Raw genomic sequence first — 26,795 nt, forward strand, 5'->3', positions numbered from 1 at the left:
CCAGGATGAGAAACAATGGACCGTGTTATGACACATGCCTCCAGCAGTGGCCGCTCGAGTCCCCTGTCCCCCATCCTAAACATCACTTTTTGCTTTCCTAAAATCAACATCCTCAGTCTAGCTGTTAAATTTCATCTTCATGTTGGATTTCTGACAGATCAAGAGCTCAGACTGTGACTGTGCCATTTGCTGGGAACTGGACACGACTTCACAAAGCTTCTGGTTGGTGCCAGCATGCCGCCCGAGTGCCAAGGCTGGATTTGCACTTTCTGGAGGGACTCACATCTTAAGTGTCTGAGTTCATATAATCATTGTTAATCTACAGAGTTCTTTAGGCAGAGGCCAAATAACAAGCACTATGTGGTTTTGAGAAGAAACAAAAATATGGTACTTTTGCATTTCTCTAAGAAAACCCCAAGAGGAGAATACAGCACCAGGCATTTTGGGGAATGCTACCCCCAAACCAGACAGGCTTGTCGTTAACGGGACAAGCAGTTTACAGAGGTAAGGTGGTGACACCATGGCTTTTTAGTTATTCATGTCTAACAAGATTCCCACTGGGAGGAAAAGGGAAAGGAGGAGCATTTGTTCCAGGTCCGGCCATCAATTTATTATTCAGTGTTGGCTTTTCTGTTCACTCTCCTACAAGTGCCAAAACCAAGTTCACTTTAAACTAAACCCAAATTCAACATAAACAGGTTTCAGCTCTTCTTCTTACCATCACATGGTCTCCCACCATACAAATGTAGAGGCTCGGGCACAACTGAACTCAAAAACAGGCTCCATGAAATGAACTACTAAGGTTTCACACATGGTGTTGAGGAACACACCTACCTGATCAACAGTGACCAAATCTATTCTCATCCAAGAACTGCTCCTGATGCCAAGTGAGAAAACCTTCCGATGGAAAAAGTGTAGGAGGGAAACCTTCTTTCCCACATGGCCTGGGATGTACCACTGCACTCATTTTCACTCATGTATCAGGCCAGATCCTGGTCTCAGATGCCCGGGTGAGCGTCCTGTCAATCCGAAGGAGGCCGAGGATGCCAGCGATGAGAAACTGCAGCCCCAGTGTCAGTCCTAGGGTCTAAATCACAACTTTTACCTATTAGGGCGAGAGCCAATTCACCACTCTAAGTCGCTCCTGGCTTCTTGGTGAGTGGGGGAAACAAAACTACCTACTGCACAAAGCTCTTGTGAGATTTATGGACAAAGAGCCACAGGAAGCCCTGGGCGGACGGGTGCTGTCAGTATCGTTTCTGTTTATATCAGACCCAGAGATTCTAAGAATGAAAAACAAAACAATCAGATTAAAAGCTCACCAGTTTCTGAACTTCAAATTCTGCAGCTATTTGCAAATTTCCCTCCTCGTTGGGGCATAACATTACAACATCAAAAGCAGAGGCTGTGGCAATTGTTGCATCTTCCTGGCTGAGGGCTAGAGCTTGTATTCTTGCATCATGCTCGAAACGATGAATAGGATACTTTCCAGTCCTTAGATTCCAAATATTAAGAAATCCTATGTAGAAAAAAATAATTCAAGAATCAAATTCACTTAGTACGCACAATTATAGAATAATCATGTAACATAAAGGAAATTAAAAAGATAAATAACTTGGTAAAAAATACTTGCATGACACATAACAATGGGTCAATTTCCTTAATATACAAAGAGTTTATATGATTCAATAAAGAAAAAAGCAACTGAAAAGTGAACAAAGGACCTAAGCATGTTATGCTGTTCACAGGAAAAGAAATACAACTGACATACAGCATTTTAAAAAATATAAAAATTCACTCACAATTATAAAAATACAAATTAAAACTATCATAGGATACTATTTTTCATCAATGTTAAATTGACAAAAAAATTCATAAAACATTTTGTTGCTGAGGATATGGGGAAACAGGCTTTTGTTAAACTGCTGTTAGGGATGTAAACTATTTCACCTAACTCTGGAGGCAATTTGATAATATGTACCAAATTACAAATATATGTAGGATAGTCACTACAACATTTTTAACCATGTCAGAAGATTGGAAGCTATCTAAATGTTCACCAATAAAGAAATTCTTAAATAAGAATTTGAATACCTCATAGTTTGTACCTCCATTGTTTGGAGTTTAAATGAGCAATCAAAAGAGTCAGTCTTATATATATGAGCTATATGAAATGATCAACAAAATATACTGTTAAATGAAAAAAGCTAAGTACAGAATACTGGTATAGCACACTATGTTATGTGTTTTAAAACTGTACACACACACACACACACACACAATGTATACATGGATTATCCCAGAAGGACACATAAAAAGCTGACACTGACTGACCTCTAAGGAAAGAAACCAGGGGAAAGAGACAAGAGTAAAAAAGAAATTTAGTGTACATTCTCTTGTATATAAAAAGTTTTCTCCAAGATTATCTTTGCCAAAAAGATAAACTTTTAAAAAACAGTTTTATGAGAGATCTAGGAAGAATTGTTTTTAGTTGCTAGGTCGTGTCCAACTCTTTTGTGACCCTACAGACTGTAGTCCACCAGGCTCCTCTGTCCATGGGATTCTCCAGGCAAGAATACCAGATGGGTTTCCATCTCCTCGTCCAGGGGATCTTCCCTACCCAGCGACTGAACTCGCGTCTCCTGCACTGGCAGGCAGATTCTTTACTACTGAGCTACCAGGGAACCCCTCCAAGAAGAACAGGAGGACAAAATTGCTGAATAGTTTTAACATATGGAGTTCTTAACTTACTCTACTAGTCCTCTTGCACAACAAATAATTTCTTTCTAGTTTTGTTAAAATATAATGGACACATAACATTATATAAGCTTAAGGTGTACAACAGAATGATTTGATATACCGTGAAATATGATTACCACAATAAGTTAACATCACCTCACATAGTTACAAATATCCTTTTCCTTATGAGAACTTTTAAGATCTACTCTCACAGTAACTTTCAAATATACAATATGGTATTATTAACTATGGGCTTCCCTGGTGGCTCAGTGGTAAAGAATCTGCCTGCCAATGCAGGAAACACGGGTTCGATCCCTGGGTTGGGAAGATCCCCTGGAGAAAGAAATGGTAACCCACTCTAGCATTCCTGTCTAGGAAGTCCCTTGGACAGAAGAGCCTGGAGGGCTACAGTCCACGACGGTGCAAGAGTCAGATATGACTGAGTGACGAAACATTAGTGACTACAGTCATCACTGCACATTACACCCTCAGAACTCATCTTATAACTGGAAGTTTGTAACTTCTGTACCCACCTTAAATCAATTTCTCTACCCTGGCAGCCACAAGTCTGATCTCTGTTTCTTTGAAGTTTTTCTTGTTTTAATGATTCCACATATAAGTGAGATCATACAGTATTTGTTTTTTCTGACTTATTTCACTTGGCATAATGCCCTTAAGATCCATCCATATTGTTGCAAATAGCAGGACTGTCTTCTTTATGGCTCAGTACTGTTCCCCTGTATACATATACCACATTTTCTTTATTCATTCACATGTCAGTGGACACTTAGGTCGCTTCCATGTCTAGGCTATCATGAGAAATGCTTCCGTGAACACGAGGGTGCTTGGATCTCTTTGACACAGTGGTTTGTTTCCTTCAGATGTATACTCAGAGTGGAATTGTTGGATCACATGGGAAGTGCTCCTGTTAATTTTTTGAGAAACCTCCATATTGTTTTCCACAGTGGCTGTACCAATTTACATGCCCACCAACAGTGCATGTTCAGTTCAGTTCAGTTTAGTCGCTCAGTCGTGTCCGACTCTTTGCGACCCCATGAATCGCAGCACGCCAGGCCTCCCTGTCCATCACCATCTCCCGGAATTCACTCAGAGTCGTGTCCATCGAGTCTGTGATGCCATCCAGCCATCTCAACCTCTGTCGTCCCCTTCTCCTCCTGCCCCCAATCCCTCCCAGCATCAGAGTCTTTTCCAATGAGTCAACTCTTCGCATGAAGTGGCCAAAGTACTGGAGCTTCAGCTTTAGCATCATTCCTTACAAAGAGATGCCAGGCTTGATCTCCTTCAAAATGGACTGGTTGGATCTCCTCACAGTCCAAGGGACTCTCAAGAGTCTTCTCCAACACCACAGTTCAAAAGCATCAATTCCTTGGCACTCAGCCTTCTTCACAGTCCAACTCTCACATCCATACATGACCACAGGAAAAACCATAGCCTTGACTAGACAGACCTTAGTCGGCAAAGTAATGTCTCTGGCTTTTGAATATGCTATCTAGGTTGGTCACAACTTTTCTTCCAAGGAGTAAGGGTCTTTTAATTTCATGGTTGCAGTCACCATCTGCAGTGATTTGGAGCCCAAAAAAATAAAGTCTGACACTGTTTCCACTGTTTCCCCATCTATTTCCCATGAAGTGATGGGGCCGGATGCCATGATCTTCGTTTTCTGAATGTTGAGCTTTAAGTCAACTTTTTCACTCTCCTCTTTCACTCTCATCAAGAGGCTTTTTAGCTCCTCTTCACTTTCTGCCATAAGGGTGGTGTCATCTGCATATCTGAGGTTATTGATATTTCTCCCGGCAATCTTGATTCCAGCTTGTTTCTTACAGTCCAGTGTTTCTCATGATGTACTCTGCATAGAAGTTAAATAAGCAGGGTGACAATATACAGCCTTGACACACTCCTTTTCCTATTTGGAACCAGTCTGTTGTTCCATGTCCAGTTCTAACTGTTGCTTCCTGAACTGCATACAGATTTCTCAAGAGGCAGGTCAGGTGGTCTGGTATTCCCATCTCCTTCAGAATTTTCCACAGTTTATTGTGATCCACACAGTCAAAGGCTTTGGCATAATCAATAAAGCAGAAATAGATGTTTTTCTGGAACTCTCTTGCTTTTTCCATGATCCAGTGGATGTTGGCAATTTGATCTCTGGTTCCTCTGCCTTTTCTAAAGCCAGCTTGAACATCAGGGAGTTCACGGTTCACATATTGCTGAAGCCTGGCTTGGAGAATTTTGAGCATTACTTTACTAGCATGTAAGATGAGTGCAATTGTACGGTAGCTTGAGCATTCTTTTGCATTGCCTTTCTTTGGAATTGGAATGAAAACTGACCTTGTCCAGTCCTGTGGCCACTGCTGAGTTTTCCAAACTTGCTGGCATATTGAGTGCAGCACTTTGACAGCATCATCTTTCAGGATTTGAAACGGCTCCACTGGAATTCCATCACCTCCACTAGCTTTGTTCGTAGTGATGCTTTCTAAGGCCCACTTGACTTCACATTCCAGGATGTCTGGCTCTAGATTAGTGATCACATCATCACGATTATCTGGGTCGTGAAGATCTTTTTTGTACAGTTCTTTCGTGTATTCTTGCCACCTCTTCTTAATATCTTCTGCTTCTGTTAGGTCCATACCATTTCTGTCCTCTATCAAGCCCATCTTTGCATGAAATGTTCCCTTGGTATCTCTAATTTTCTTGAAGAGATCTCTAGTCTTTCCCATTCTGTTGTTTTCCTCTATTTATTTGCACTGATCGCTGAAGAAGGCTTCCTTATCTCTTCTTGCTATTCTTTGGAACTCTGCATTCAGATGCTTATATCTTTCCTTTTCTCCTTTGCTTTTCGCTTCTCTTCTTTTCACAGCTATTTGTAAGGCCTCCCCAGACAGCCATTTTGCTTTTTTGCATTTCTTTTCCATGGGGATGGTCTTGATCCCTGTCTCCTGCACAATGTCACGAACCTCATTCCATAATTCATCAGGCACTCTATCTATCAGATCTAGGCCCTTAAATCTATTTCTCACTTCCACTGTATCATCATAAGGGATTTGATTTAGGTCATATCTGAATGGTCTAGCGGTTTTCCCTACTTTCTTCAATTTGAGTCTGAATTTGGTAATAAGGAGTTCATGATCTGAGCCACAGTCAGCTCCTGGTCTTGTTTTTGTTGACTGTATAGAGCTTCTCCATCTTTGGCTGCAAAGAATATAATCAATCTGATTTCGGTGTTGACTATCTGGTGATGTCCATGCATAGAGTCTTCTCTTGTGTTGTTGGAAGAGGGTGTTTGCTATGACCAGTGCATTTTCTTGGCAAAACTCTATTAGTCTTTGCAAGCCGGCGCACTAAGCGCAGCCGAGAGGAGCTACCCCACGTCTGAGGTCAGGGGTAGTGGCCTAGAGTGCCAGGCTGTGATGGCACAGGAACCTCAGAGAGGAGCTACCCTGTGTCCGAGGTCAGTGGCGGCCGGGAGGAGACACCCCTCATCCGAGGTCAGGGGCGGCCGGGAGAAGCCACCTCACACCCGAGGCCAGGGGCGGTGACCCTGGGGAGCCACCCCGAGCCCGAGGCCAGGACCAGCGGCCAGGAGGAGCAACCCGAGGAGTGGTGGCTGCGCAGGCACAGGAGGGCCTAGAGGAGCTATCCCACATTGAAGGTCAGGAACGGCGGCAGTAAGGAGATACCCCTTGTCCAAGGTAAGGAGCAGTGGCTGTGCTTTGCTGGAGCAGCCATGAAGAGATACCCCACGACCAAGGTAAGAGAAACCCAAGTAAGATGGTAGGTGTTGCAAGAGGGCATCAGAGGGCAGACACACTGAAACCATACTCACAGAAAACTAGTCAATCTAATCACACTAGGACCACAGCCTTGTCTAACTCAATGAAACCAAGCCATGACTGTGGGGCAACCCAAGACGGGCGGGTCATGGTGGAGAGGTCTGACAGAATGTGGTCCACTGGAGAAGGGAATGGCACACCACTTCAGTATTCTTGCCTTGAGAACCCCATGAACAGTAGGAAAAGGCAAAATGATAGGATACCAAAAGAGGAACTCCCCAGGTTATTAGGTGCCCAATATGCTACTGGAGATCAGTGGAGAAATAACTCCAGAAAGAATGAAGGGATGGAGCCAAAGCAAAAACAATACCCAGCTGTGGATGTGACTGGTGATAGAAGCAAGATCCGATGCTGTAAAGAGCAATATTGCATAGGAACCTGGAATGTCAGGTCCAAGAATCAAGGCAAATTGGAAGTGGTCAAATAAGAGATGGCAAGAGTGAATGTCAACATTCTAGGAATCAGCGAACTAAAATGGACTGGAATGGGTGAATTTAACTCAGATGACCATTATATCTACTACTGCGGGCAGGAATCCCTCAGAAGAAATGGAGTAGCCATCATGGTCAACAAAAGAGTCCGAAATGCAGTACTTGAAAGCAATCTCAAAAACGACAGAATGATCTCTGTTCGTCTCCAAGGCAAACCATTCAATGTCACCATAATCCAAGTCTATGTCCCAACCACTAACGCTGAAGAAGCTGAAGTTGAATGGTTTCATGAAGACCTACAAGACCTTTTAGAACTAACACCCAAACAGTGCACGAGGGTTCCCTACTATCCACATCCTCACCAACTGTCCTCTCTTGTCTTTTTTTAAATATGTAATTTATTTATGTTTGGCTGTGCTGGGTCTTTGTTGCTGCACAGGCTTTTCTCTAGTTGCGGCGAGCAGGGGCTACTCTCTAGTTGCGGTGCGCAGGCTTCTCATTGTGGTAGCTTCTCTCGTTGCTGAGCACAGGCTCTAGGGCACGAGGGCTAAGCAGTTGCGGCTCATGGACTAATCACTGTGTTTCCTGAGCTCCAGAGCACAGGCTCAATAGGTACAGTGCACAGGCTTAGCTGCTCCTCTGCATGAGGGATCTTCCTAGACCAGTGATCAACCCATGTGCTCTGCACTGGCAGGCAATTCTTTACCACTGAGCCACCAGGGGAGCCTGTCTCTTGTCTTTGATCAGAGCCATGCTAAGAGATGAAGTAACATGAAACGCGTTATTACTGAGGGCTTGAAATACGCCAGGCACTGACCTAGACACTAGCAGGTTCTGAAAACAGCCGTTAACCTACATTCTAAGAAGTTCTTACAAATACTTTACAAACTTCCTCACCACTACCTTCTTCTAGCCATGGTTAGCAGAGGTGTTTTCTTTTGCAAAATCTAAAACACAAGCTTGACTTATCCCAGACTTGTTAAAAACTACGACTTAGGAAATTTCTTGATCATACTACATAACCTTCTCCCAGCTCGTTGAATGCTGACCCCAGATGAATTCCTTTTACACACACTGGTCGTGTCTCCACCCTTCTCAAACTGTCTACAGCAATGATATCCAAGTGTAGCCCCTGGACAAGCAGCATCAGTATCATTTGGGGGCTTATTAGAAATTCAGGTTCTTGGGCAACAAACTCTGGGGATGTATGCCTAAGTTTGAGAACAAACTGTCTGCAGAAACTTACACTTTTCTACAGAAATATAAACTTTCCTGTATTTCGAGTGCCACTTATTCTTTTCTTGTCAAATAGTTTCTTTTTACCATTCCCATCCATGAAGCTACTTTCCCCCCACAAACATTTATGCAAGAAAATAATTACCTCCTGAAAATGATACGCTATTCAATACAGACAAAGGATAACATGCATAGTTTCTAAGTCTTGAAAGAAGAAAACCAAATTCTAAATGAAACAAATATTTAAATAGATAACACAAAAGTATTTCCTGACACATAAAGGCTATGAACATTCCTATTGAAAGGGCACATGATATATCAGGGAATAAAGAGTTAATATCAGTCGAACTGTTAATACGATTATTACTCCAGGAACATTCTTGGTCTTCTCAACAAAAGGAATAATTCCTTAAAAAAAAGAATCATTTTCTGGCTCATGCTGGATAATGCAGATGATCCGATATCAACTGATTTTACTTTTCAAAAATCACTGAAAATAACCATGCACAGATAACACAGTATGCGGTTGTCTGAGTTCAAACCCAGCTCCACTGTTTGCCTGAGGAAGGCCTTGGGCAAGTTACTCAAAGCTGAGAGTCTGTTTTCTCATCGTAAAACTGAAAACATTACCTACTACCTAGGACTGCTGGGCAGATTAAAGGAGAAAACCACACAAAATGCTGGAGACAGAGCAATTGTTTTTACATCTGGATGTTATCCTGTATGGCCTGCCATGTTACAGAGCATGGCTCAGTGGTAAAAAAAAAAAAAAAAATCAACCTGCCAATGCAGGAGACGTGGGTTTGTTCCTTAGGTTGTGAACATCCCCTGGAGAAGGAAATGGCAATCCACTCCAGTATCTTTGCCTGGAATATTCCATGAACAGAGGAGCCTGGTAGGCTATAGTCCGTGGGGTCAAAAAACAGTTGGACACGACTGAGCAACTAAACAATTTCTTCTCTACTGCCCGCCCATAAGTCCAGTCCTATTTATTACAACTTCCTATTATCTACAGCAGATAAAGCGTTCAATTTCCATCTCTCTGTAATCCCTCTTTCCATTTTTCTTTGCCTTGTACTTTGTCTTCTACATGTCAACAAAACTGGAAAACTCAACAGCAGCCACAGGACTGGAAAAGGTCAGTTTTCATTCCAATCCCAAAGAAAGGTAACACCAATGAATGTTCAAACTACCGTACAATTGTGCTCATTTCACATGCTAGCCAAGTAACACTCAAAATCCTTCAAGCTAGGTTTCAGCAGTACATGCACTGAGAACTTCCAAATGGACAAGCTAGATTTAGACAAGGCATCAAATTGACAACATCTGTTGGATGACAGAGACACCAAGGGAATTCCAGAAAAACATCTACTTTTGCTTCACTGACTACGCTAAAGCCATTGACTGTGTGGATCACAACAAACCGTGGAAAATTCTTAAAGAGATGGGAATAGACCACGTTACTTGCCTCCTGAGAAACCTGTATGCATGTCAAGAAGCAACATTTGGAATTAGACATGGAACAACGAACTGGTTCAAAATTGGGAAAGGTACATCAAGGCTGTATATTGTCACCCTGCTTACTTACCTTATATGCAGGGCACATGTGAAATGCTGAACTGGATAAATCACAGGCTGGAATCAAGATTGCTAGGAAGAATATCAACAACCCCAAATATTCAGATGATACCACTCTAATGGCAGAAAGCAAAAAGGAACTAAAGAGCCTCTTGATGAGGGTGAAAGAGGAGAGTGAAAAAGCTGGCTTCAAACTCAACACTCAAAAAACTAAGATCATGGCATCTGGTCCCATCACTTCATGGCAAATAGAAGGGGCAAAAGCAGAAACTGACATATTTTATTTTCTTGGAATCCAAAATCACTGTGAATGGTGACTGCAGCCACAAAATTAAAAGACACTTGCTCCTTGGATGAAAAGCTATGACAAACCCACACAGGCTATTAAAAAGCAGAGACTTCACTTTGCCAACAAAGGTCCATCTAGTCAAAGCTATGGTTTTTTCAGGAGTCATGTACAGATGTGAGAGCTGGACCATAAAGAAGGCTGAGCACTGCAGAACTGATGCTTTTGAACTGTGGTGTTGGAGAAGACTCTTGAGAGTTCCTTGGACTGCAAGGAGATCAAACCAGTCAATTCTAAAGGAAATCAACCCTGAATATTCACTGGAAGGACTGATGCTGAAGCTGAAGCTTTAATACTCTGGCGATCTGATGCAAAGGGCTACCTCTTTGGAAAACACCCCGATGCTGGGAAAGATTGAAGGCAAAAGGAGAAGAGGTCGGCAGAGGATGAGATAGTTTCATAGCATCACTGACTCAATGGACATGATTCTGAGCAAACTCTGGGAAATAACGAAAGACAGGGAAGCCTGGTGTGCTGCAGTCCGTGGGGTCACAAAAGAGTCAGAAGGACTGAGTGAGTGAACAATGACAACTTTATCTTTAAACAGTAAATGCACTGAACATAGGATCTTACTATAGGGTAATATTCAGCACTAAATAAATACAGCAAGTTAGAAGAAAATAATATATTTGGGTTGCTCTGCAAGCCTTCAAACTGTCAGTAGGCTAAGGAGGTGATTACAAACAAAAGCAGAGCTTTCTTCAAGTTAAATGCTGCTTCAGATGTAAAACAGTGTACTCTTCTAAGAATTATGATAAACTTGTTGGTAAGTGGATCAAGAAAGGCTCCACAACACATTCCTCTGGCAAATATTTTGGCAAATTCTTTCCATTCAGACTCAGAAACAACAGATACACTGTAGAAAATGCCAAGGGCTCTACATATTAAATGGGAGACAGGCACGTCCCAGGACGTGCCTCTTCCCAGCAAGCCTGCATTACATTTGTTTGCCGACAACACAATAAAGCAGTAAAGCAACGGCTACTGCACGAAGCCTGCGAGTACTCACACGCTCACTCGTCTCCTCTCCTACAGTGCTTACTTCCACCCCGGGAACAGCATCATTTGACAAAAGAGAAGAATCAGAAGCTCCGAGTGGCTCAACAACTGGTCCAAAGCCACTTGGTAAGCGGTGAGGCTGGGCTGAAAGTCAGCTAGAAAGTGCAGGGTGAGCGGCTGCATTTACAAGTGCATAAAATAACTATGAGCTCGATGAGTAATCGACATAAACTCAACCTGTGTTCTGCCAAGTGTGGAAGTTACTCAACCACAGCTCACTCGAAGCACACATGGAGTTTATCTATAAACACATTTTTCATTATTAATCAAGTATTGGTTTTGTTGGCATCATTTCCCCAATAGAATTGTATGCAATAAAATACCCTTTACCGCAAGACTGCAGAGCTGTTCTAAGAAGGGTCTTCCTAGAAAATATATTCCAGGTGCCATCCGTTTAACGGTCACACCCTTCTCTTTTGAATGTCTGTGGTGTTGTGGTCTTTGTCAATTTTCTCCAACTATGAAGTGTGTAACTCAGCCAGACCCTCACCTGTCATCAGTCCTCCACTTTAAGGTGTGTTCACACTTAGGGCTGCACTGCTCTCTGGATGAAGTGGCCTTCTGTCATGTGAAACGTCTTTCTGTCATGTTCTTCCCTCTGAAATCTACTTTGATGCTGACAGAGTGGCTCCAGCTCTGGAGCAGTGTTAGCACGCTATGTGTCCTCTCTCCTTTCACTTTGCCTGGTGTCTAAAGTGGGTTTACTTGCAGGTGGCGTGCAGCTGGTCTACCTTTACCTGGGGTATGCAGACGACTCACCTTTGGAGTAGCTGTTGGTAAGGGTGGGTTTAAGCTACCATCCTGTCTTGTTTTCTATTTGGCCCGTGTGTTCTTTGTTCCCTCTCCCCCTCTTTTTCTGCCTTCTTTTGGACTGAGTATTGGGTTAATTATGTGTTCATATCATTTTGATTCCTTTGTTGGTCTATTAGCCAAACTGTTTATTTCAGGGGCTATAGACTTTCAGCACTCATCGGTAACTCACCGGTCTGCCTTCAAGCAATACTGCACCACTTCACACACAGGGAAGCAGCACATTCCCATTCCCTCCCGCCCTGCCTTTCTGCTATTATTGCCATACTTTTTAATCTCTACATATGTTATAAACCCCACACACACTGTGATTATTTTTGCATAAGCAGGCAATTATCTTTTAAAGAAAAATAAGAAAAAAAACCCATTTATATCTACCCATGTAATTACCACTTCTACCGCTCTTCCCATGTCACTTGTAAGACGGTTAAAACTCCTGCAGCTTTTGCAAGATGTGCAGTTTCACCTTCCCACTGTGTTGCTGGATATCTGACCCCAAAATAAGGGGATGAGGTGAGCAGGAGCCAGCACAGCAGCTGACAGGAGGGATGCCTGAGTGAAAGCTAATTTTATGAAAGGTCATTTTTTTTTTTCAGTTAATATAGTTAAATCATGCTACTTTTACAACCCTAAAACTACAGGGGCTTCAACAGTGAATACTTGAATTATAAGAATATTTTATATTATGCTTGAATTATTACCCATGTTAACCAATACTTAGCCAAAAAGCAGTCAATGCAACAATACATTCAACATGTATTTGAGCCCCTGCCCTGGGCCAGTCACTATTCTAAGCACCAGGAAAACTGCAGTGAACAAGACAAAATAAACAAAAAAATCCCTGACTGCCTGGAGCTGATGTTCTAGTGGCATCACCAAGCATCTTGTTTTAGGGGCATGCAGGAAGGATATAATCTTTATTCTCACAACATTCACACCGCAGAAAGACCAGTTAGAGTCACTAAAATACAACTAACAAAAACAGATTTATACACAAAGTGTGAGGGGACAATGGATAAGCTTAACTTTTCGTCCTGTTGACACACTATTTCAAGATTCCCCAAAAGGAGCAGCTAACTTTTACAGATATTTCAAGTTGAACTGAGTCCACATACACTGCATAATATTAAAGAAGCTGTAGTCAACACCTGTCAGAGCCCGATAAACTCCGTTCCCAAACAGGTGACAGTTTAAAAAATCTGATGTAAATTCACTTGAAAGGCCAAGTTTTATCACATTGCAGACACAGCACTAGCATGGATTTGGCTCCTAATATCGGTGGATTTCTGAAGTGGCAGGAGTGTGTCCTTTTTCTGCTCCATTTCCTATGGAAAGTGGCTGAACATCCATAAAGGTTTGCTGAATGTTTGTCTTACGTTTTAGCAACGGAACATTTGGTTGTAAGAAACAAATCCACTGGCTTAAATACAAAAGGAAATAGACTGAACAGAAACGAGGCTAATTCACGGAACTCAAGGGCAGAAAACATAGCTGGACAGGAAAAGGGATCAGAGCCGGAAGCAGAAAACCATTCAGACCTAGGCAGTTGGTCTCCTGATGCGCCACACGTCTGCCTCTGCGTCTCTATGCTGTGCCTCCCTCCCCACCCACCCCTCTCCACAAAGCAGCTTTCCCTCTTCCCAATCTCACCAGGGCTTCTACTCCAGGCACACAACTGAGACTGAGAAGCCTGAGCCCAATGGCTCAGCCAAGAACATGAAACAGCCGCCCCAGGCCTGGGGTCCCCATCCTCGTTGACTCTACCGAGGCCAAAAGACCGACTCAAATGCTACAGATATGTCCACTTCTAGAGGGGCTTCCAAGCAAGGAGATGCCCACAGGTGGGGTCTACCACCTTTACTCCACATGCTTGGCCAAAGTGAACCAAGAGAAAACTTCTCAGCAAATGTGAAGGGAGCTTCATTGTGGCTCTCTGGTGGTGACTGAGTAAACAGGTCGTTGCCACCATTCCCTGAACCAGGCATAAATGACCCTCAGCACCGGCGCTGATGGCCCATCTGCTTCACACTGGGAAAGCTGAGAGGAGAGCAGGTGTGTCTGCCTTTCCCTCAGTCGCTGGGTAAAAGAGGTGTAACTCAACCACTGCTGGAGCTCCACAACACTGCTTCACTCATGAACAAAATAAAAAGGACTCAGACAAAAGAAAAAGGGACTCTCAAAAAACATGGAAGACCACAGCAAGGGAGGGCCGCCGGCCCAGGAAAGTAGACAGGAGTTGGGCTTGGCAGGCCCACCGCTCTCTGGGCCCGGGACCCTCCACCTTGACAAGCACCCGCGAGGCGGCGGGAACTCCAAGCTCACCCGAGCCTAGGAACAGTCATTAGCGGTGACATGAGTAACGACGGCCAGTCTTTGGAGGAGACATAAAGCCGGCTCGGCAGCTGTGGATGGGCACCGGTGCCAGTCTGCAGCACGTCCCTCCCACCTCCCAGAGGAGGCCAGCCAGAGTGTGGTAATGAAACTGCACAGAGTGGAGATGGGATCTCAATGAGTTTAAACTGATTTATGTTAGCTTTCGTAAAGAGCACACGATATCATGAAAGTGCTACCACTGTGAAATAATGTCGACAATCCTTAAGACCTCCGCCTAATGGCACTTGGGCAGAATATTTATATGCCTCGTCGTGGGAACAAGGGCCATAATGGATACCATTTTTGTTTTATTAGGGATGCATTTTTAAATTAATCTGCTATTTGCCTAAACAATTAGCTGCTTCTGTTTGCATGCACAAAGCCAAAACTGCAATTAGGCTTCCATCAAAAAGATAAGTCCCAACTAAAACTGTCCCAGTGGAGTCATAACAGCTCAGGGCAGAACTTTCCAAAATTACTTTTTAGCATAATGGTAATTATGTTAATTGCTTGAAAGGTAAATAACTACTGAACTGGTTTTGGGAAAAGACAATTGGTATTACCCCTCCCCTTTGATCTTTCCATGCACCATAAAATTTACAACAGGTTACCAGTCCAGAAAGTCAGAGACTGGTCACTTCTTGAACCGCAAGGTCTGTCCTGTGGTCTTTTGTGCTATCTCGATTAGAGCTTATTTTAGCCACGAGCTCCTCTTCACTTGAGGTGGCGTAACCAACACCTAAGGCTTGGTCTCAGCTTCCTAACAGTTAAGTAGACAGGATCAATTAAATGTAGTTCAGAGACACTCAGTGAAGCTGACTATTCCTAAAGACGGCGGGCAATCTCAATTTCCACCATGTAAGTAAAAACTTGCCTATAAGAAATGAAGCAGGAGTCAAAGGAAATTCTGCAATGAGAAAAAGCATCTTAAAAGAAATTTCAGTTACACCCATAGCACTCACTGAATGTGTACCCCTTCACTCATTAAGCCCACACAGCATCACCATGCAATGCTAGCTAGAGACGGAGGCTGGTGTAAAGTTTGAGAGGACAACACAGCTTCTGCTTTCAGAAGAGAAGAGGTGAGTAGGAAGTTAAAATCAGTGCAAACAAGGATCATAAGGTAGGGCCAACTCACAGAAGATCTTGAAAAAGATGAAACAGAATGAAATTTATTCTTTACAGAGATGCAGCATCCACATGCATGTCTTCTTGACCTCCCAGTTGAACGTAGCTCTAAAGCTGAACTCTTACTTAAGGCAGAAAAACTGTACACAGGAAGCATTCTGGAAGCTGCATCCCAGACTGACAAGTAAGGGGATCTGAGTGGGCCTGTGCACCAATGAACTGACTGGTTAACGCATAAGCAAGGGAGCGACCAAAGCAGAAACTGAGTCAAAGAGGAGGAAAGATGAATATATTCAGTAGTCTCAAGTTCAAAGCAGAAAGAACAAACACTCTAAAGAGAAGACTCAAAAACAGAGAGACAGGAAATTGAAAAGGAGGCAGATGATATGGTGTAAGAATATGACAATGTGACTAAAGAGAAAAATTTACAGTCAGCAAAGTCAAAGGAAAAACAGACTGGCGGGGAAGAATTTGGACTGGCTCTTCTATAAGGGGGTGTAGTTTGAGAAGGCAGTTGATGCAAGAGAGACGTCACTGCGCACACAGCCACTAACTCCAGCCAGTTCCTTCTTGTGACACAACTAAATGATGTGACCACAATACATGCTGTATCTGGAAGAGTGTATCAGACACTGGGAGTGGCCAATGTCTGGGAGAAGAGACGGGGATGACTGGGGGAATCAGGACCCTAAGGTGGTAGGGAGAAAAAAAAAACAGTGTTTTTTTTAACTACATGTTTTTTCTACAAGTAGTACTATATCACGGAGACGGCAATAGCACCCAGCTCCAGTACTCTTGCCTGGAAAATCCCATGGATAGAAGAGCTTGGTGGGCTGTAGTCCATGGGGTTGCGAAGAGTCAGACACAACTGAGCCACTTCACTTTCATTTTTCACTTTCATGCACTGGAGAAGGAAATGGCAACCCACTCCAGTGTTCTTGCCTGGAGAATCCCAGGGACGAGGGAGCCTGGTGGGCTGCCGTCTATGGGGTCGCACAGAGTCAGACACGACTGAAGCAACTTAGCAGCAGCAGCAGCAGCAGTACTATATCAAACAATTTGTTCTAATTTGTAGACATATCTCTATACATATTAATTTGATCAGTGATGTTGAAAAGATGGTCATTTCTTCATCAAAGGATGTTGATACCTTTCATAGAAAAACATGTCTTCTGGACTTCATTCGGTTCCACTGGTCCACAAGTCTATTCTCAGGCCAGTATCAACACTGTTTTGGTTACTGTCATTTTACAGTAAATCGTCCAATCAGGTAGCATAAGAACTCCAGCTTTATGCTTTTTTCCAAGATTGCTCTTTGCTATTCTTAGTCCACCACATTTTCTTTCAGATTTTAAATTTTAGAATCAGCTTTTCAATTTCTACCCAAAAAGCCTATGGGGATTTTGACTGAAATTGGATTGAAGCTCTAGATCAATTAAGGGAGAGCTGGCATCTTAACAGCATTCAACTTGCCAATCCATGAATCTAATAATAACCCTCTCCCTTTATTCGTGCTTTCCTCAAATTTTTCTCAGTAATATTTTATAGTCAGCATATAGGTTTTAAACATACATTGCTGAGTTAATCCCCAAGTATGTTATATCTCTAATGCAATATCAATTTCAATTGTTTGCTGCTCACTTGAATACTATAGACTTTTGCATCTGACCTAATATCCAGTATCATTGCTAAAGATATTAATATTTATTCTAGTAAAACACTTTTGTTGCTTGCTTAGGAGTCTATCCATTTATTCACAATTTTATTTGCTCCCTAACTGGATACCTTTTTCTTGCCTTACTGCCCTAAACATGCCCTCCAGCACAACATTTAACAATTGTAGTGAAAATGGACAGTCTTGCCCTGTTTCTGACTTTAAAAGGAAAGCATCTTTTACCACTAAGTACAAAGTTAGCTCCAAGTTTTTCATAGATTCTCTTAAGCAGACTAAGAAAGTTAGCTAAGTTTTTAATAATGAATCAGAGTTTGTTTTTGTCAAAAAATTTTTTTGTTTCACTGAGACGAACATACGGTTTTTCTTTTATAGTCTAACATGATGCATTATATTAATTGTTAATGGAATCAAACTCACCCTAAATTCCTGGGATAAATCCTAATTGGTATCTTTTTAATATATTTGCAGGATTCAATTTTATAACATAGTTGAGGATTTTTACATCTATGCTCATGAGAAATACCCATCTGTAGAACTTGTTTTCAGGTGTTAGTTATTATTGTTTCTTCTTTATCTAGCCTTAATGCTGGCCCTATAAGCGGAGTTGAGAACTGTTCCTCTTAGTCTATTTTACAGAAGTGTGTAGATTTGGTATTCTCTCTTAAGTGTTTGATAGGATTCACTGGGCTTACAGTTTTCTTTGTGGAAACTACTAAATTATAAATTCGATTTTTTTAAATTGGAAATAGAGCTATTCATGTTTTCTAGTTCTTGTTAAGTGAACTTAGGTAGTTTGTCTTTCAAAAAGTCAATTCATCCATTTTATCTAACTTACTGAATTTACTGGCATAAAGGTGTTCATAATATTTCATTTTAACTTTTTAATATTTACAGGATTTGTAATGATGTCCCATCTTACATTCCTTATGTTGACAATTAATTTCCTATCTCTTTTTTTCCTGATCAATCTGGCTAGGGATTTGTCAATTTGATCAATTTTTTCAAAGGTATGGTTGTCCCCTTCATTGATTTTTCTCCATTTTTTCCCTCTATTCTACTCCATTGATTTCTGCTCTTTATTCCTTCTGCTTATTTTATTTAACTTTCTCTTCTTTTTCTATTTTAAGGTGAAAAGCTATACTGTTGTGACTTTCTCTTTTCTAATATAAATAGTCAATGTTATAAATTTCCCTGTAAGCATTGCTTTAGCTACATCCCATACAATGATACTGTTTTTAATTTTCCTTCAGTTCAAAATATTTCCTAATTTCTTTGGTGATCTCCTCTCTGACTTATGGGTTATTCAGAAGTGTGTTGTTTAGTTTTTAAATATTTGGAGACTCTCCCTGCCCTAGCCCTGGAGTGGCCATTACGCCGAGAAGCCTCGGCTCCTTTTAGTAAAGAGCGATGTTTTTCAAGACCTGAGCGCTAGGTTGGCTGATCGCTACTGGACTGTTGCTGCTCCTATACCTTTTTCACAAACAAAGCCAGGACATACATGAAAACATATGCATACAAACATACCTGGCTGCTTACCAATCGATAGTGAAAACCACGCACTCTACACTGACAGTTCCTATTCCAGTCCAGCCCCCCAGAGTTCCTTCTGGCCATCCCCACTTCATACCTGCACCTCCCTTCTCCAACAACAAGGAAACTGGCTCCTATTATCCTCAGTTTTCTTACCTGCTCAGCCTCTCTGTATGGTGCCAACCTTCCAAACCCTCCAGGTCACTGTTCCCCTCAGACTCCCTGCCCCACCTATCCCTGGCACCCACTCCATGGGCCTCCCTAACAGCTCTGTGACTCAAAATACTGAATACAGTTCACAAGTATATTTAATCTCTGCTATAACAGAGCCTAGGGTTCACAACAGAGTAAACGTTACAACTAAAATTGGAAGTACTGAAGAGAAAATTAAATTTTATGGCTTAAAATTCATTTTCCTGTAAAAAAAAAAAGCTCATGCTTAGTTTCCATTAGGTAGACTGAAGAACTTGGACAATTTATTTCTGTAGTTTCCACTGTCTCTCCAAAGCTCCCCTGTGCTATTTATCACTCCCTTCTGTTCTTAATCTCAACTGTAGTAAGACAGGACAGCTTCTCTGAATTCATGCATCATGCTGTGCCTTATTAAAAAATCAGTGTTCAGTAAAACCAGGCCCCCAATAAACCAGAAGATTAACACCAACTCTCGTATCATTAATACAACGTGCCAGTGTTTTCTGCATGATAAAACGATTTCAAATTATTTTCATAGTACCTTCAAAATTTGTAGTTATCCAAGAAACTGCTCATTTGCTGTGTGTGTCTGAAGCATGAGAACGTCGCTCTCCAGTGTTTCTTAAATTCGAGAGCTTACAGACCTCTATGAATTCATCTATGGGCCAGTCAGTGTGAAAAGCAAAGCATTACAAGGCACCGAGGTGATCACTGGGTGCCAACAGCCTGTGACTACAAAATGCAAATTCAATTAATGAGATCTCACAGCACGGTTCAGTCACAAGGGCAAAAGTTCCGGATTCCTTTTTAAAATGACCATAAAAACACACAGATTTTAAAACATTTCCTAGAGATCTCACAACTCCCACCCACAGTTTTATCTGTGGAATGCTACTTAAGGAACACTGAGCTATTATTTAGTTACAACACAAATGCAGTCCAAAGCATGTATAAGCAAGTGTAAAACAAATATAATTTAAAACTCCCCTGAGGAACAGAAAAACCTTAAAATAAGTGTTTTTATTTGACATCTTCCTCCATAACATAAACACAGTCTCTATGGCTTGTCTATGAAACAAATTTTAACACCCTAAGACCACTCCGAGTGCAATCAACTAAAACGTTCAATACTCTAAGAAATACTTCCGCAATACTAAAAAAAAAAACAACCACCTCAGTTCAGAATTCTGCATTTCAACTTTTAATTCCACTCTGAATCTTTAAACTGTAAGCACTTGTACTGTTAAGAAAACTGTTTACATGTATTCTTTTAAAAGAACTCTACCTGAGGGACCTCCCTGTTGGTCCAGTGGTTAAGACTCTGCCTTCCAATGCAGGGGACAGGGGTTCAATCTCTGGTCGGGAAACTAAGCTCCCACAAGTCATGAGGGAACTAGAGAGCCCAAGCACCACAGTGCGAAACCCTTGCAGCACAACTAGAGAAAGCCCACAAACCTCAGTGAAGACCCAGAGCAGACTTTAAAAGAAAAAAGGACTCCACCTGGTATTTTTTTTTTTTTTTTGGTTTTTATCAGAAAGATGTTTCATTTTGTTTTGTCCACCAAGTGTCTGAATAAGGCTCCTAAGACCAAAAGGTAGACAAAGGTTTCTAGCAACAATTACTAAGACTTTAAGAGAAAAATGAGCAGAAAAGGAAAGCCTTGAAAAACAACCCCAATTCTCCAGTCAGGTATGCTAGCCATCTCCCAATTATGTTAATAATCCACTTCTGAAACTTCAGTTTTGATCAGGGGAGAGGAGCAGCCTGAATACTGCATTCAAAGGTTATGTTATGACATTGGAATGTCATCAACATCTAAGAGACATAAGCAAAACTACTGACAAACCAATTTTTTTTATTAAGCATAAAATTACAACTAAAACTCTGGAAGCACCTAGTCTCAGTAGCCGCCTAAGTAAAACATGGTCCTACTGTTCACTGCTGAAAAGAAGCTTGGAGAGACCCACTCCCATCCATCGTACACATGTCAGGTAAATGAGAAATCACAGTCACTCCAGCCCAGGGCAGGCAGAGGCCCGGACAATGGGGTGTGTGTGGGCGCAGACAACTGCCCTGGGAGGCTGCACGAGTGGATAAGCCACTCCGCCTGGCTCCATGGCACCCGAAAGACGCCTGCTGGCTGTCCCACCTAGGCTTCCACGTGCTAAAGAGCACCGGGTCTCTGCTCTCCGCCTACAGGGACAAATCAGAACTCCTTTGCACCTAAGAAGTGTGTAATCTCATTTCTAACCAAAGAGTGAGTTTTTGAGACAAACTCTGAGCAGGGAGTGGGTTTCGAGTACACTGCCATTCCCTAATGTGGTGGCTCGAGGCCAAAGGCAGGCAAGCATGGAGCAGATGGAGTCCTGGCAAGGTCTGCACTGTCCCTGCATTAGCAGCATCTGCTCATTACTCAGAACCTTCGCCTGCTTTATCTAATGCTCCAGGAAAAGCATTCTGATTTGATTCATTTCGGTATGGTAACGTGCAACACAATTAGTGGTAAAATCAAACTGGAGGGCGGCCAGTGCTGACAATCGGAAACAAGGCAGAAGAAATATGAGGCCAGTGGGTTGGAATTCAAAAAATCACAAGTGTGGATCATCTTGCCAAATCTCACCGCCCCAGGTGGGTGTAAGAGTGTTCCTGCTGGGCAGGGAGGCTAAAAAGGACGTGGGGATGACTTACTCTCTCCCAGACCAGCTTCCATCTCCCCCTCCGGACCCGATTCCTTCTGTGGAGAATACATGTACAGACAGACCACCGAGGGGGTCTCCACGGCTACAGAGCTTCCCTTTGGCACAACCAGGGAGCTGAAGTTCATTAACTCATTTTATTGTCTTATTCTTCTTTTCTGTGGAGCACGGTCACAAATTTCAGACCCCCAAGGTGAATCTCCTTTGTGCCATGGCACTGCCTAACAAGTGCGTATTCACTGCTCTAGAGAGGAGCACTCCAAAATGTGCATTTGATTATCTCGATCTGTCTTTGCCCAGAAGTAGCTACTCATGAATATGTTAGTACAAATATCATAGTTCCAATCTGCTAAACTGAAGTAAGACTAAAGACAGTGCCACCTGAGGTCTAGGGGTGGGCGGGGCGAATGAAAAGTTGTTGCTTATCTCAGAAAGTAACAATTCCTATCAGCCTGAGAAAACAAGCTGAGTGAGAGAGGAACAAGAAAACTCAGGAGCTATCATCAAAGAAACAATCCTAATACTAAAAGGACTGCAGGCATTCTGAGTTGCTCAGTCCTATCTGACTTTGTGCGACCCCGTGGACTGCAGCCCACCAGGCTCTTCTGTCCATGGGATTCTCCAGGCAAGAACACTGGAATGGGTTGCCGTGCCCTCCTCCAGGGGACCTTCCCGACCCAGGAATCAAACCCAGGTCTCTTACAATCTCCTGCATTGGCAGGCGGGTCCTTTACCACTAGTGCCACCTAGAGCCACCCGGGAATACTAAAAGGAATTTGAGACAAATCAAAGATTTCAACGCAAATGATGCAGCCAAGGAAGTACTACAGACTTTACCCAGAGAAGGGGAAAATGAACCCCAGAACAGTAAGACTGAAATGTGATGATGTAAATGCAAGCAACCGGACAGAACACTTGGACAAAATGTAACATCTAGAAACAGACTGAAATACTAAGAGTTTCCTATGTAAAAATCTGTAAAGGTAGCACCTCAAACCAGTGAGGCAGAGACAGGCTTTCTACTAAGAAATGTTGGAAAGATATAATCAGATTCATATGCTATTCCAGGATGAACTCTATATTGGTCAGGATTCAAACATAAAGATAACCCATAACACTGTCATCAAAAAGAACACAAATGACAAATGCCGGCAAGGATGTGGAGAAAAGGGAACCCTCATACACTGCTGGTACCAAAGTAAACTGGTATAGACACTGGAAAAGAGCATTTCTCAAAACACTAAAAATGTAACTACCATATGACTAAGCAATTCCACTCTGGTATATATTAAAAAAAAAACAAAAACACTAATCTGAGAAGATACATGCAACCCCAATCTTCATAGCAGCATTATTTACAATAGCCAAGATATGAAAGCAACCTGTCCATCAACAGATATAAAGAAAACATGGTGTGTATATTTATACACACACACACACACACACATACATACCCACACACAATGGAATACTACTCAACCATAAAAAACAATGGAATTTCCATTCGTAACAACACAGATGGACTTAAAAGGGTATTAGGCTAAAGCGAAGTAAGTCAAACAGCAAAAGACATGATCTCATTTATATGTGGAATCTTATAAGCAAACCTAACAGAAAAGAAACAAGCTCATGGATATAAAGAACAGACTAGTGGTTACTCCTGGGAGAGGGAAAGGGGAGGGGCAGACAGAGACAAGATGAGGATGGGAGCTGAAGCAGCACAAACCACTAGGTACAAAACTTGAAAAGCTACATGGATACATTGTCCAGCACAGTCAATATAGTCAGCATTTTATGATAACTAAAACTGAGGTACAACCTTTAAGACTGTGAATTACTATGTTGTACACCTGAAATTTATACAGTAATGCACATTAACTATATCTCAATTAAAAAAAATTTTAAGCCCTAAAAGTATCAGAAGAAAAAAATTACAAGTGGCAGGTACACATGTGAAAAAATTCAACCTTTCTCACACTAAGAGAAATGTAAATTCAAACATTTGGATACCATTTCTTCTCAAAGTGACACCTAACATTTCGAAACAAGTTTGCTGATGAAACTAACAAAAAAAAAGAATGGGCTGGTAAGAATGCTAAATAATATAACCCCATTTTCATTTACCTTTTGACAGACACGTTTTGGCAGGAAACAAGCCGTCCTGCACTCACGTGGAATGTCATGCGCACAAGGCTTTCCACTATAGCACTGCAGCAGTGAAAGCAGAAACAGCCCAGCTGGTCCTCAATAAAGGACTAAGTGAGCGGATCACAGTGCACACAACGGGGCACCAGGAAAAAGGAGCGCCTTTCCCATGCACTGACACGGACAGCCTTTCATGTTACGTCTTCAACGAGATGTGAGCATTCTCAGGTTCATTACAGGATTATTTCCACTAGCCAAGATATGGCCACAACTCAAATGCCCATCAGTGGATGAATGGATAAAAAAGGCATGGTATAGGGACTTCCTTGGCGTTCCAATGGCTAAGACTGCACTCACAACGCAGAGGGCCTATGTTTGATACCTGGTCAGCGAACTAAGATCCCATGTGCCACCAACTTAAGATCCTACATGCTGCAACTAAGACCCTGTGCAGCCAAATAAAGATTTTTTTTTAAAAAGACATGGTGCTAAGTCGCTTCAATTGTGTCTAACTCTTTGCAACCCCATGCACTGTAGCCCACTAGGTTCTGCTGTCTATAGGATTTTCTAGGCAAGAATATTGGAGTGGGTTGCCATTTCCTCCTGCAGGAGGTCTTCCCCACCAAGGGATCGAACCTGTGTCTCCTGCATTAACAGGCAGGTTCTTTACCCCTAGGGCCACCTGAGAAGGCCCTTAAAAGACATGGTATATATACCCAAAATACACAACACATAATAAAATATTATTCAGTCATGAGAAAGACGGAATTCCTGCCATTTTCAACAATGTGGATGGACTTTGACCATATTATGCTACGTGAGATAAGTCAGACAAAGACAAGTGCTGTATGGTAACACCTACATGTAAAATCTATGTCAAACTTATTTTTTAAAAAACAGTAAAATGGTGGTTACCAGCAGGTAGGAGGCATGAAGGATACGAATGATGGTGTTTAAAAGTACAAATAAAAAATACAAAAGTATTTATCACTTGTCAAGTGATAAATAAATCACAGGGTTCTAATGCACGGTATAATGAAATACAGATAATACTGTACTATAATTACATCATATGATAAATATTGCTACAATGGCCATATTAAATATATGAATGTATCAAAGTAACACACTGTACACCTTAAACTTACACAATATGTCAAATTTACTCATTAAAAAAAAAAGATACACCATTAAGTGGAAAAAAAAAAAAAAGCCAAGGTATGCAATAATGTTATAAAGTAATATGCTGACAAAGGTCCGTAGAGTCAAAGCGATGGTTTTTCCAGTAGTCATGTATGGATGTGGTCATAAAGAAGGCTGAGTGCCAAAGAACTGATGCTTTTGAACTGTGGTGCTGCAGAAGACTTCTGAGAGTACCTTGGACAACAAGCAGATCAAACCAGTCAATCCTAAAGGAAATCAGTCCTGAAAATTCATTGGCAGGAGTGATGCTGAAGCTCTAACACCTTGGTCATTTGATCCAAAGAGCCAACCCACTGGAAAAGACCCTGATGCTGGGAGAGACTGAAGGCAGGAGGAGAAGGGGGCAACAGAGGATGAGATGGTTGGATGGCATCATCGACTCAACGGGCATGAGTTTGAGCAAACTCCAGAAAACAGTGAAGGACAGGGAAGCCTGGTGTGTTGCAGTCCATGGGGTTGCAAACAGTCGGACATGACTGAGCAACTGAACGACAACAATCTTTCGTTTAAAGGCGGGAAGTAAGAATAAGAACAGATATCAATACTTTGTATTTACAATAAAGAAATACCGCAAGGCTAGACAAACTAAAAAATATCATTGCTACAGAATGGAGTGAACAAAAAAGGGTAGAAGACTTTGCAGTGTACAACTTTATGTTAGCTTGATGTCAATGTATTAGTCAAATATATTAAATTACAAAATAAAACCCACTCATTTATGGATTAAAAAATTAAAATCACAAATATACATACACACATAACTATCTAGAAAAACAAACCATAAACAAAGTTCATTGAAGAATAAGTGATAAATTGAAAAAATATTTAAGAACAAGGACAAGCTTATTTCCTTAGCCCTTATTTTCAACCACAGAAGATAACAACCCAAAGAAACTGAGGAAACTATTCGCAGAGAAAGAAAAACAAGCACCTAATAACACAAAAGGCTGTATATTGTCACCCTGCTTATTTAACTTATATGCAGAGTACATCATGCGAAAGGCCAGGCTGGATGAAGCACAAGCTGGAATCAAGATTGCCAGGAGAAATATCAATAACCTCAGATATGCAGATGATACCACCCTTATGGCAGAAAGTAAAGAAGAACTAAGGTTTTCTTGATGAAAGTGGAAGAGGAGAGTAAAAAAGTTGGCTTAAAACTCAATGTTCAGAACACTAAGATCATGCCATCCAGTCCTATCACTTCATGGGAAATAGATGGGGAAACAGTGGAAACAGTGTCAGACTTTATTTTGAGGGGCTCCAAAATCACTGCAGATGGTAACTGCATCCATGAAATTCAAAGATGCTTGCTCCTTGGAAGGAAAGCTGATCAACCTAGACAGCACATTAAAAAGCAGAGACATTACTTTGTCAACAAAGGTCCATCTAGTCAAAGCTTTGGTTTTTCTAGTAGTCTTGTATGGATCTGAGAGTTGGACTATAAAAGCACCAAAGAATTGATGCTTTTGAACTGCGGTGTTGGAGAAGACTCTTGAAAGTTCCATGGACTGAAAGAAGATCCGACCAGTCTATCCTAAAGGGACTCAGTCCTGAATATTCATTGGAAGGACTGATGCTGAAGCTGAAACTCCAATACTGTGGCCACCTGATGCAAAGAACTGACTCACCAGAAAAGACCCTGATGCTGGGAAAGATTGAAGGCGGGAGGAGAAGGGGATGACACAGGATGAGAGGGTTGGATGGCATCACTGACTCGATGGACATGAGTTTGAGTAAGCTCCAGGAGTTGGTGATGGACAGGGAAGCCTGGCATGTTGCAGTCCATGGAGTTGCAAAGAGTC

At 41.9% G+C, this 26,795-nt stretch overlaps 1 protein-coding gene across 1 annotated transcript in view; it reads right to left on the reverse strand.

The window, feature by feature from the left end:
• The window catches only part of FBXW8 (F-box and WD repeat domain containing 8), a 118,466-nt gene that overhangs the window by 39,488 nt on the left and 52,183 nt on the right, over positions 1–26,795 (reverse strand). The window contains exon 6 of the mRNA XM_052654499.1: positions 1,323–1,519. Coding sequence (XP_052510459.1) covers positions 1,323–1,519 — 197 coding nt within the window. The remainder of the gene's footprint in view (positions 1–1,322; positions 1,520–26,795) is intronic.

Source organism: Budorcas taxicolor, chromosome 17 (genome assembly GCF_023091745.1).
Source record: "Budorcas taxicolor isolate Tak-1 chromosome 17, Takin1.1, whole genome shotgun sequence".
NCBI classification, from domain to species: Eukaryota; Metazoa; Chordata; class Mammalia; order Artiodactyla; family Bovidae; genus Budorcas; species Budorcas taxicolor.